Source organism: Hyperolius riggenbachi, chromosome 3 (genome assembly GCF_040937935.1).
Source record: "Hyperolius riggenbachi isolate aHypRig1 chromosome 3, aHypRig1.pri, whole genome shotgun sequence".
NCBI lineage: Eukaryota > Metazoa > Chordata > Amphibia > Anura > Hyperoliidae > Hyperolius > Hyperolius riggenbachi.
This window is the reverse complement of record NC_090648.1, coordinates 303900395-303913642: the sequence shown is the minus strand read 5'-3', so window position 1 is coordinate 303913642 and position 13248 is coordinate 303900395. Positions and strand designations below refer to the sequence as shown.

Below are 13248 nucleotides of genomic sequence, written 5' to 3'. Positions count from 1 at the left end.
AGTGGATGTGTTATTACAGAAAAGCAAACATAAGCCCTATACCACAGCTGCACTTTGCTCAGTTATGCACACTGCACAGACACTGTTACAAATCTAGCAATTTCTGTACACACTCTTTACAGAGTGCAGCAAAGTTATCAAAGACATAGGCCAATATACAATTCCCTTTTTCTCCTAGGGTGTTATTTTCATGCCCTGTCATAAAATGCCCTTTAACCCTCAAGCAAGCAAGAAAATACTAAACAATAGTTTTCAATTATACAATGCTGAAAAGTTAATTTAAAGAATAGTTGAAAATTATCTCCTGGGAGATAATTCAGGAGAAAAAGTTAATTGCATATGGGCCATTGGCTTCTGTTGTAATCTAGGGTTTCTCAACTCAGTCCTCATGTACCCCTTCTAAAGCGGTCTCCCTTTTACTCCAGACTTCCTCCTTTAATTCCTGTATTCAACCCCAAAACCAAAAGTACTGTTCAAAAATACCAGCATTATTCAATTTCTATTGTGTCAACTGTATTTCTAATCAGTTATGCAGATCTGTTTGCTGGTAACTGAAAGTGTTTTTTTCTACTGCTCAACATTCGGAATTTTGGAAATTTACTTTTTTCAGAATAACATTGGGTTCTCCCTCAGAAATAAATGACCTGGAAACTACTCACTGCGTAAAATGTCAGTCCCCAACCATGAAATCAGCATCCCTCTTATGTAACCTTTGTTAACACAGGGGACTGTAATAAATGGTTCTGATGTTACTATAGTTACCTTTACAATTCTGATTCTTTTATATTAATAATGCACACAAAGACCAAGTCAAATGTGTGTATGTGCAGTATTGTATTCAAGAACTTTGGCAGCAATATTTCTTTGTGTCAGAATGTACCATGACTCATGTACATGAAATGAATTGTACTATTATTTGATATCCATTGTCGGATGGGGAAAGGGTTAAGCTGGTGAGTGGCAGAAGATGAAAGCTTTTTTGTAGAGTGATGCAACCAAATCAGAGCTATGTACCTGATGAGTCAGTTTATGGCAATAAATAGGAGGGAGGAGGCACACCAAGAAAAAGAAACATCTAAAAATAATCTAAAATGGATTTGCTCAATTATGTACAACCATTATTGAGAAGATAAAATATTTATTGAACACTCAAGATGACAAGTTTTGCAGGTACATTCCCACTTCTTCAGGTCAATGTAGGTGTCTAGAGGTACAGCATGTCTGGATTGGAGTGCCTTGCATGCTGTACCTCTAGACATTTACATTGACCTGTATATAAACATATTTTTGTTCCCCACAAATGTATGCAATAGTAGTACAGATGGGTGCATATTCAATAAATAGAGGCATTACATTTTCACTTATAGAATCAGTACATAACAGTTTTATGGTTAAATTCTCCAGTTGCATAGCATGCAGTGGTGCAGCGGAAGTGTGCTGGGCCCATAACCCAGAAGTTAATGGATTGAAACCATCCTCTGCTAGGCATGATTTAATTTTTGCACCTTGCTTTATCACATGGGCAAAACGGTTTCCATAGCTCTGTAAGAGAAAGTGTAATAAGGGCCCTGCTGTAACATAGATATTACGGTAGCTAAGTGTAACGATTGGTGTAGCACACAGACGTCTGATTATTGGGTGATCTGCAGAATCACCAATAATACAGACTCTATACCTGATTATGTGGTGATCTGCAGTATCACCAATAATGCAAGTATAGAAGGCTGAGAAACAGAGGTGTAAAGTGTTTGGTGCAACAGTAGATAAATGGATAGATCTCACCAGAGAAGCTGGTGAGTACTATCTGAAACAACAGTGCTAGACCTCACCAGGGGAGCTGGTGGGTACTAGCTGCAACAATAGTGCAAGCCCTCACCAGGGGAGCTGGTGGGTACTAGCTGCAACAACAGTAGTATAAATAATAGGTCTTTACCAGAGGAGCTGGTAAAGTACTAACAGCAAGAGTAACAACAAAGTTTGGCTAAACCTTACCAGAGAAGCTGGTAAGGTACTAACAGCACAAGCGACAGAAAAGTTTAACTAGACCTTACCAGAGGAGCTGCTAAGGTACTATCAGTCACAGGAGCTGTATTACTTAAACTTACCTCACCAGAGGAGCTGGTGGGTATTAGTCAAAAGAGCACCTCACCAGTGGCAAGGGGACACTGGTGAGTAGAGAGGTCAGACAGGCAAGGTTTGGCAACTGAGAGGCAATTACAGTACAGAAACGTGAGGCAGAAGAATAGTGAGTTATCAGGCAGAGGTTCAGCAACTAAGGTCAGATAGGCAGAAGTACAGAATCGATAAGCAATAGCAAGGTCAGAGTATAGCCAGAATCATACACAGGTAATCAGTAATACAATATAACAATAGTCCTAGTCTTGTGTGAAATCCCTGGTTTCCTCCCAGATCAAAGCACACCGGATACTAGTCTAAGGTCTGAGCGCTAAAACGAGTATATTCACAACAGCAGACAAGTTGCCAATGATCAGTGAAGGCTTAAGAAGCAGAGGAGAGCTCACAGCCGCACCCCTTACCAATCAGCCAATCCAAGTGGCGTGAGTCACCTCTGACGTCAGCCGACCGGCAGGTCAGCTGATGCGCCTTCTTCCAGCATAAAGGCCCTGTCTCCGCGCGTGCCCGCGTGCTACAGCGACCCTATGAGCACGAGACAGTACCGTTCCCGGCGTGCTAGACGCCGACGGAACAGATGAGGCCTGTGAACAGGGAACAAAGGCGGCTGCGGGTATCCCCTGCATGTCCGCAGCCACCATAGTTGCAGATGTTACACTAAGACTACTCCTGGGCCTTTCTTGTAGTTGAAGAGATGAGTGAAATGGCTGGCTTCAGCCTGTAATGTTAATTGACCTGCGTTCGATTCCTGGCCAATGGTGGTATAGTGGTGAGCATAGCTGCCTTCCAAGCAGTTGACCTGGGTTCGATGCCTGGCCAATGTATGTGAGGTTGCTTTTGACAGCCTACAAATCCCTGGAAGACAAAATCAGAGAGAGAGGGAGGAGGGTAAAAAAAAAAAGCATAAGAGCAAGATTATCTCTCAAAAGAGCTGTTGTGGGGTGCTATTTTAAGAATAACAATCAGGCAGGAGCAAGCTAACAAGCTTACAAGAGCCTAACTAATCTTTCCCTATGAGAGACTGTCAGCAGCTTTCCCTTCACTAATTACTACAGGGACACGAACGACTATAATGGCCAGCGCTGCCTGCCCTATATAAGGGGTGGGGTGGCTGCAGGAGATAGTGTAGCCTGATTGGCTACAACGGGCCTGCTGATTGTGATTAGAGGGTCAAAGTTGACCCTAATGGTGCACTATGGGGGCAAATCGAACTTCCGGAAAAGTTAATGTTCGCATGCGAACGCAAACCACCCAAAGTTCACCTGGAACCGTTTGCCGGCGAAGCGTTTGGGCCATCATCGCAGGAGCATACAGGTAAGTCCCTGACATAATGTTTCCATACATTGTAACCAGTCTTCCTCCTATAAGAGCGATCCTATATCATTTTCCCAGTCTGTTTGGTATTTATGTCAAAAGTTTTGTGGAGGTTGGTTAAGTATAGAGTATAATATGAAAGAGTGCAATTCACTTTTTCTCCTTAGTTTTCTCCAAGTTGATGCTTTCACACCTTGTTAATAAAATGCCTTTTAAACCCCCAGCAATCCTCAGCAAGCAAGAAAATACACAAAATAATTTTGATAGTACTTTTTCTACTACTTTTGCTATTTTTTTTTTCAATTGCAAAATGCTGAAAAGTTATTTTAAAGAGAAGATGAAAAAGTTTCACCTAGGAGAAAACTCAGGAGAAAAAGTAAATTGCATATGGGCAAGAGTTTCTTTTTTTAATGAATAATATGCAAAAAAGTAAACTAGTAAATATTTTTGATGACAGCTTTTAATTTGTTAGTTCATATAGCCTTTCCTCAGCTGCTAGAGCCAAATAACAGTGGTTTTTGTATAAAGCTATTGAATAAAATACATCCGCTCCTATTGAAATCACCTTTTCTCCTAGGTGATTTTTTTTTCAACCTAATCAATAAAATGCATTTTAAGCCACCAGCAAGCAGAAAATAATTTAAATAAATTGTCAGACAGTCCACAAGGCTGGTACCACCAATAGTGTAAAACATTGCTCTTTGCTCTTTTATTAGAAGTCAGTAGAAAACAGTAAAATAGAAAATATAGCCATGGCTTTAATAGTAAATATAGCCATGGCTATATTTACTATTTTCTACTGTCTTATATAGCCTTGGCTATATTTACTATTTTCTACTGACTCAATGTCATTTTAATGACGTTCTAATAAAAGAGCATTGTTTTACCCCTTTGGTGGTGCCAGCCTCGTGGACTGTCTGCTGTTTGGCCACATGGTACTGTGACCTTAGGCTTGGGCACACCAAAGTCTTATTGCATGGGTGCTTCTCCACTCTTATGACAAAATAATTTTGGCAGTATTTTTTGGTACTTTTTCAGGCTACATTCACAGTGGGACGTTGCGTTGTAAAGCGATGTTAAAGTCACACAACACAGCACTACAAGGCAACACACAAAAAAAGGTGGTAAAGCACATTAACCTCCTTAGCGGTAACCCCGTGTGTGACACGGGGTAAGCCGCTGGAGGGTGCCGCTCAGGCCCTGCTGGGCCGATTTAAATAATTTTTTTTGCTGGAAGCAGCTAGCACTTTGCTAGCTGCGCCAGCACCCCGATCGCTGCCACCGGGCGCCCGATCGCCGCTATTCGTTGTGGCGCGGGCCCCCCCCCCCCAGACCCCGTGCGCTGCCTGGCCAATCAGTGCCAGGCAGCGCCGAGGGGTGGATCTGGAGTCCCAATGATGTCCCGACGTCGGTGACGTCATCCCGCCCCGTCGCCATGGCGACAGGGGAAGCCCTCCAGGAAATCCCGTTCTTTGAACGGGATTTCCTGATCGCCTATCGCCGGAGGCGATCGGCGGGGCTGGGGGGATGCCGCTGAGTAGCGGCTATCATGTAGCGAGCCCTAGGCTCGCTACATGATTTTAAAAAATTTTTTTAAAAAAACAGCTGCACTGCCCCCTGGCGGAATGTTTCATACCACCAAGGGGGTTAATGCTGCGTTACTGCTGCATACAATAGTACAGTAAAGCATACAGGCAATGAAAAGTATGCTTTCCTGTACCTGGTAACGTGTGTGTTTAGAGATAATGCACTGCACTGTTACAATGCGATGCTAACGTTGCACTGTGAACATCTCATAGGCTTATAATTGCAGTTCGGTAAGCTGCGTTATAAGTGTTTTTAACGCAGCTCTGCAACGCCCCACTTTGAATAAGCCCTGTATTGCACAATGCTGAAAAGTTATTTTAAACAGAAGATAAAAATTATCTCTGAGGAAAAAATTTAGAAGAAAAATGTTTCCTTAATTCCTAAACTGCAATAACAATATATTAACTGAACTTTAGATTAATTAATATTACGTGTTTCCCAACACCAGTATATTTTCATGCATCATAGTGTACTTATGTTACAAAGACATGCCAATATTATAACTGTTTCAGAGAATCATTTGGTCCTATAATTCGCATTTAATTCCAAGAAGATAGACTGCTTAGTGCAAAGCAAACTTTGATACAAGTCTCTAAACACAATAGATATATACAAATAGTGTTAATATCTGACTATATTACATGTAAGAGAGGTAATATATTATGCAAAGCTCACTTGCAAACATGGTTGCAATTCTACTGATTTTGTGTGTGAAAAGATTAAAATAAAACAATTCTGCTTACTAATATACGAAGATAAATAACAGATTTTCAAATGATTTATAATGATTTATTCTATACTAGTAGACCTAAGCCCGTTTAAAAACGACCTCTAGGTCTGTGTCGGAACCCCTTCTCCCTGTGACTGCCGCCACAGAGTGCGCATGTGCGCGCCCACCACGCGCCACAATGATAGTTGATAGATTCATTAGCGCGTACACACATCCAATCTGTCATTCAAATGATAAGTCGAATGACAAGTTGTTTGAAAAAGTTGGACATGTGTCCATGTGTACCTTTACATTTTCAATAGCAAGCTCCCTTCTTGGGAGATCTGCATCCTTACTGGTGATAACATTATTTTTTGTTTACTTAATTGTAGCAGAGAGGAATGTAAACATTCCCTGACTGTGCAGAAACTTCTTCTAATGTGTCCAGAACACAGACAGCTGTTTAGAAAACATTACTGGGTACATTACAATATAAATACACCAGTTATGAATAAAATGCAATGGCCGATCAAATAAAACTGTACTTTAGGGACTTGTAATTTTTAAATGAATAATAATACTTGTGCTCAAAAGCAAATATAACTGTATGGGATATAAAAAGTAGGAAAACAACTTTTTAATGAATATTATGTCAGAGTTTGATACCGCTTTAAGAGTAACAAACATCTTTATTTCATAGGTTCCCTATGCAGAACTGGGAGGGAAGACATTGGTGATGACTGTTTATGACTTTGATCGATTCTCCAAACATGACATAATTGGAGAGGTGAAGATCCCCATGAGTTCTGTAGATTTTGGCCATGTGACAGAAGAATGGCGAGACCTACTCAGTGCTGAGAAGGAAGAGGTAAGAGAATGCTAATGTGTAACTTAGTATGAACATACGTACTTGTGTGCGTTGTTGTGGTGGTTTTCTGCTAAACGCTTCATTAACCCTCCTGGCGGTTTGCAAAAAAATCGCCAGGGGGCAGCAAATCTTTTTTTTTTAATTTTTTTTTTTTTTCATGTAGCGAGACAAAGTCTCGCTACATGATAGCCGCTGCTCAGCGGCATCCCCCCAGCCCCTCCGATCGCCGCCGGCGATCGGAGATCCAGAGATCCCGTTCAAAGAACGGGATCTCCCGGAGGGCTTCCCCCGTCGCCATGGCGACGGGGCGGGATGACGTCACCGACGTCATCGACGTCGTGACGTCAAAGGGGATTCCGATCCACCCTATAGAGCTGCCTGGCACTGATTGGCCAGGCAGCGCACGGGGTCTGGGGGGGGGGGCGGCTGCGGCGCGACGGATAGCGGTGGATCGGCGGGTAGCAGCGGCGATCGGGCACTGCACGCAGCTAGCAAAGTGCTAGCTGCGTGCAGCAAAAAAAAAAATTATGCAAATCGGCCCAGCGGGGCCTGAGCGGTGCCTTCCGGCGGCATAGCCCGAACTCAGTTCGGGCTTACCGCCAGGAAGGTTAAGGATCTGAAGAACAACATTTTCAAGTGAAAATACTTTAAAACCTAGCTTTTCATGTTTAAAAGGATGTTACAAAGCATAATAAAGTCACAGTCTTACATTGCACCACTCCTTATAAATTATTATTTGCTTAGTTAATTGCAAATACCATTTCTTTGTGTACATTTCCTCTGTGGTCTTACATTACCCAGTGTTTATAGTAGTAAATCAATTCAATGGTTTAAATGAGCAAAAATGGGTGCATAAAGCTTTTTAGAAATGTGGGCGTCGCCATAGACTGCAATGTTAATCGTGACTATAGCAGTGCCCAGTGGACAATTTGGGCGCTGGAGGTGATGGGATAGCCAAAGCATTGGAAAGAGTGGCGGAAGGACAGATAGCAACAAAAAGCAAGAAAATTAGAACTAGAAGGACAGATGATGGTTGGGATGTGGGATCTAGACTCTAGCTGAATCCCAAATAGGAGGTACAGTGTTAGCCATAGGTGGGGGTGGGGGGGGGCTAATGTTCGGCATAAAATAGGGGTAGGTTAGTGTTAGGAGTTGATAGGGGGAGGTTTAGTGTGAGAAGAAACTTAGGTAGAGCGATAGGACAATATCGGTAAATTAAAGAAATTCTACTATCAGCATTAGCCAGCGCCCAATAAAAGAATATTGGTAATGCCGATATCCTACTAGCAGCTTTTACTGCATGTACTGTATAATGCAACATTACACTAGAAAAGTCCACCTGAAATGTTTAGTGTACTTCTATGACACAGGTTATAATCACATATATGAAAGCTTTAAAACAACAGAATTATAGGTGTATTGTTATTTCTGGTGCAGCAATGCATAATCTCCTTATTCTTGATGATGTTATCACTGTTTAGGTATCGTGTAATTCCCCAATCCCCATCACATGAAATGTTTCTGCATACCTTTTTAATTAAATCATCAATTTCACATTTGCCTTGCTTCATATTATATTTATGAATCCACTGTAGAGGTAATTTCTTATTCACTCAGTTACAAGCTATTATGCTCAAAATGCTTAATCCAAAGAGTTTATTGCACAATGAGAGAAGGCTTAGCTAAATAAATCCTCTATATATGTACTAGTAAAAAAGTCTGCCCATTCAAAAATAGGCGCTAGGCAACGGGCGTCCCCCCCTCCCAGCAACGCGAGCACAGATGCGTCCCGCTTGCCCCTCCTCCACCGTTGTCTGCAGTATATGCACACAGGGAGATGTTGCTTGCTTGGCAGTTGGAAAAAGCTGTTCCCATAATGCAATGAGGTTCGCAGGACGCAGAGACACAGGGGTTTTATTATATAGGGTGATTTACCAGACCTGTTAAAGAGAAACTCCAACCTAGAATTGAACTTTATCCCAATCAGTAGCTGATACCCCCTTTTACATGAGAAATATAGTGCTTTTCACAAACAGACCATCAGGGGGCGCTGTATGACTGATTTTGTGCTGAAACCCCTCCCACAAGAAGCTCTGATTACCGCGGTACTCTGGGCAAACTGCCACAATGTAACAATGTTCACAGACAGGAATTAGCTGTTTACAGCTGTCTCTAACAGCCAAAACAGCTAGGAGCAGCTACATAACCTGCCCACAGTAACAATGTCACCATGTAATAAATGTCAGAATGTAAATCGGGGAGAGGAAAGATTTGATGAGCAATGAGCAAACCCTGACTAAATCATTTATACATAATTATGGTAAAAAATTAAGCACTTTTTTTACTACATTATTTTCACTGGAGTTCCTCTTTAAGCTAAAGCATAAATTAGCCTAATGCCTGGTACACACTGTGAGATTTTCTGGCAGATTTACTGTCAGATTGATTTCTTCCAACATGTCTAATCTGACAGTAAATCTGCCAGAAAATCTCATAGTGTGTACCAAGCATAAGCAGTGTTTATTTTGTAATTAAACCAACAGTAGTTTGCCTTAAGGAAATGTTATCTTTCTTTAAACATGGCATACAGAGGAAGTATGCCATACAAGTGATTTTTGCAATGTTGTTTTAAATCACCATTCCTTTTTAGTCTACAGCCATCTATGTTTTTCTAAATATTTCAAAATATTGCTTCTTTGTAACCATGGCAACAGTATACTCTTTCCCCCCCAAAATTGCTAATTTCTTTGCCTTTGTGCACTACATATTTTATTTGAATGGTTGGGTTTTGTGCATAACCAATTATCGATTTACCCTTGATAGTTCTGTTCTACAAGCCAGGGTTTAGTTTTTAGAGAAACGCCTGTTTTCAAATCCTCTTATCAACCCAAGTAGTAACCTCACCCCAATCAGATGGGCAGAGGTTATCTTGCTGTAGTGAAATTTGGTAAAATCCTTGCAATGGTTATAGTTGAAATCAACACAGAACCTGATTGCTCAGACAATTCACAAAATATTCCCTCAACAAGGGATAAAACTTAACGTTTAATATTTACATCTAAAATGGTTATAGTTGTCCTGAAAAGATTCAGGGTTTTTTTACAGCAAAGTTTAAAACTTTAACAAATGGAAATAAGAAAGTTCTTGTGAAAGTTTATTGGGCTACTTAGTGCAATGTGCATGAATAGTTTACTAACTGTATTAATCCATAGTAGTAAGTAAGTAAGCCCAATAAGGCCTTTTTTAGATTGGAGGGTTAACTGCAAGCTTATCCCGCAGTTTGGTGTCATGTATGCCACCCATGAGCCATTTGAGTGTAATTAAAATCTGCAGCCATATGGCTACGTTTGTAGCACTATGTGTGTCAGTGCTTGACACACAATGGCATTACCTGGTGGCAGAGAACAGCGACAGTCTGAGTACGGCCATGCTCAGATGTGGCCTCATAGGGGGCTGATTGTCCACTGCCAGTGCTGAACTCTAACAAGCACCCAACCAGTGCAAGAGAGCTGCCTGTATGAAAGAGCCCTAAGTTTATTCATCTCAATTAAACTGATTTAAAACTCACAAAAAATTAAAATGAATGTAAGGCAGAATCATGTACATTTTTACACGTACTCCTGATTCATTCATTCCTGTAAGTCCCAGCAGACCACAAAAGACTGCAAGAGTCCAATTTGTGCTGACCCCACATGGTATTCACAAGCTACTACAATGGTGCAACCTGATATTTAAGCAACTAGGGCTTGGACCCAATCATGCATTTTTGGTAGCATTTTGGGATCAATCGCTAGCAATTTCCCAAAACGCTTTGCCAATGAGTGGATGAAGTAGATCCCACTGGAGCAATTGCAATTAGGGAAATCATAATTGCAGGACATGCAGTATTTTGGGAACATTTCCATGTTAATGTATTGTATAGGAGCAGGGAAACCACTCCCAAAATTGCGTACAAAGCACTACCACAAATTACTAGCGTTTGAGATAGCACTTTGTGCATTGTAGCGGGTCCTAGGCCTGACAGTTCATTGTTAACAAGTAGGACAACATATAAGTAGATACTAAAACCAGCCGAAGGATCAGGACTGAAGAAGCAGTAATCAGAAATGACATACACAGTTTTTGAAAACAAACTCACCGCATTTAGTTTGTTTTCTTTTTTTTACAAACAGTACTTAATTGTGCCTTATCTTCAAATGTGTTCCTGATTAAAGAAGTATAAAAAAAATCTCCAAGCAGATATAGGGATGCTTAAACAAGAATTCTAATAAAAATAACCAAAAAAAACCTGCATTCAGAAGTATTATTTCAAGAAGTGGTTTGCAGCAGACACCTTCATGATCAAGAGTCTCTTGAGACTGGGAACAGATAAAAAGTAAGCACTATCGTCTAGACACAATCAATAAGAACAAATAAAATGTAAGTTTGAAACAGGAATATACTGTGAAAAATAGCATGCATGGCCCTGATGTGTCAAACAGATATGGAAAGCTTGACTTTTCCACAGTATCTGACATTTCACAAAAAGATGTACGTTTCTGGGCTACTTGTAAATGACATTATTTGGAACACAATATATTCTTAGGAAATAAATGAGCCCTTTATTATCTGGCAGCTCCGTATTTAACATCTACCTCTAAAGTGAAATATATTGGGTTATGGTACTAAACCATAGTCTGTAGCTGTAGAATGTACTACAAACCATGTTGTACCATATTCTTTGTTACGGGCTTAATATTCCCAAAAAAATCTCTTTGTACATATACAATTAAGTGGAGAAGGAAAAGGGCATTTGTGATCATTAATTTAAAAAAAAAAAACAGAAGCAGAGAAAAAGGACTTTTAAGCTACTTTCACACTTACTGCATTTAATACATTGCGGGACTCTCTCCCCCCCCCCCCCCCCCACACACACACACACAGCTCAGCGCTAGGGCAATGTAAGTCTATGGGGACTTACACACTATTTTCTTTCTTACAGTTCTCGTATTCACACTGCAGCCCATGCAGCCAAAAGCAGAAGAAAATCTGGCAGGTTACATTTTGATGCAATGGATGGGGTTGCCCATTTGTTGTTTTAAATGAGGCTGTGCTGTACCATGTACCACTATGGCCAACAATGTTATGAACAATAGACTCCTAGAACATTGTAGATACCTGCAATATCAACTTCTTTTTTGTAGCAATAAATTGTTTAGACATTGGCCCAGTTAATAAAAAATCTCCTCATACCAGGATTTTCTTTAAAGAATCCAGACTGAAAGCAAAATACACAGATAAAATATACAACTCAGTTATCCAACAAGTTGTGGAATAAATATGTCATGAGCCCACCTGTGGCTTGTTGCAGCTGGGCCAGCTGCATAGTTTTGCTAGCATTTGCAGTTAGTGTCATTTCCATCTGCAATTATCCTGCAGTTCAGAGCAGCACAGGATACTGTCATGAATCCACCTGTGGCTTGCTGCAGCTGGGCTACAACCAGGCCTTGTCTTGCTTCATAGTGAACGGTTGCTGTTCCTGCATGGGCAAACAGCAAAGTCCCTTCCAATCTAGCTAGTCTGGACGCAGCCATCACTGCGGTAGTGATTGGCAAGCTCTCCTGCTAGCCCTGCTCCTGTGGATGTGACTATAGCAGCGGTTGTTATTAGTGACGCTTCTACCTGTTCTGTCTTGTTTGTGGATGTGTGGATATTTGCCATTGCTGCAGTAGCGATTTGTCTGTCCTTGTCTTTGTTGTGGCGGTTGCTAGAAGCTCAGAGCTGCAGTCGCTCTGAGCAACCATCCTGTTCTTGTTTATTGTCGTGATTATCAGAAGCGCAGAGCTGCAGTCACTTTGAGAAACCTTCCTCCTTGTCTCTAGTCTACTACTCCTGCTGTAATCTGTGTTGTCTCCTCTACAAATGCTTCCTGCACTATTATCTGATATTATCCAGTAACGTTTATCTTGCTTAGTGGGTTCTGGTAGTACTCTTGTCTTCTCTGCCTCTGTCTCTATACCTTGCTGAAGTCTTGCTGGGTAAAAGTAGTTGGGTAGAAGTACTTGACTCCCATTCACACAGGGGCTTGTCATTTAGGTGAAGAGCATGGTAATGGATTGCGATATAGAGGCTGAAGGAAGGCAAGAGATCTGCCAGGCCTTAAAATAAACATAGAATGTGCTTAGCTGCAAATATCAGTGCAAATCAGTATAAAAACATAACATAATGTCTTCTGAAAAATATATGATCAAATTTGATACCAACAACAATGAAAAAAAAAGTTGGAAAGGCTGTGTAGAAATCAACAAATAATAAATACGTATTAAAAAAATATTTCTCACTTTACCATGCTTTTCTGCTTTTATTTATAGTTTACACAGCAAATTAGGTTGTAGTATATATGTTACGGCCAGAACCCCAAGTTTGGCCAGAACTAGAAGTGGCCGGCCACTTCGGGTTCTGGCCGGCCAATGTGCGAACTGGCCGCTGCGCTGCGGCCAATGTGAGAAATGCAACAATTCCTGTAAGGTTAATGTTATGTTGTGGCCGCAGCGCAGCGGGCAAATGTATCACATCTTACTTTATTCAATGAAATTAAGCTGCACGGCTTTTTCTCTGCCTCTCTCCTCCCCCCGCCTCTCTCTCCTTCTCTTATGGC

At 41.1% G+C, this 13248-nt stretch overlaps 1 protein-coding gene across 2 annotated transcripts in view; it reads left to right on the top strand.

Annotated features, from left to right (window-relative positions):
• Positions 1-13248, top strand: part of SYT1 (synaptotagmin 1) — a 765091-nt gene that overhangs the window by 641188 nt on the left and 110655 nt on the right. For both annotated transcript variants that reach the window (XM_068276627.1, XM_068276626.1), the window contains exon 10: positions 6444-6611. In XM_068276627.1, coding sequence (XP_068132728.1) covers positions 6444-6611 — 168 coding nt within the window. The remainder of the gene's footprint in view (positions 1-6443; positions 6612-13248) is intronic.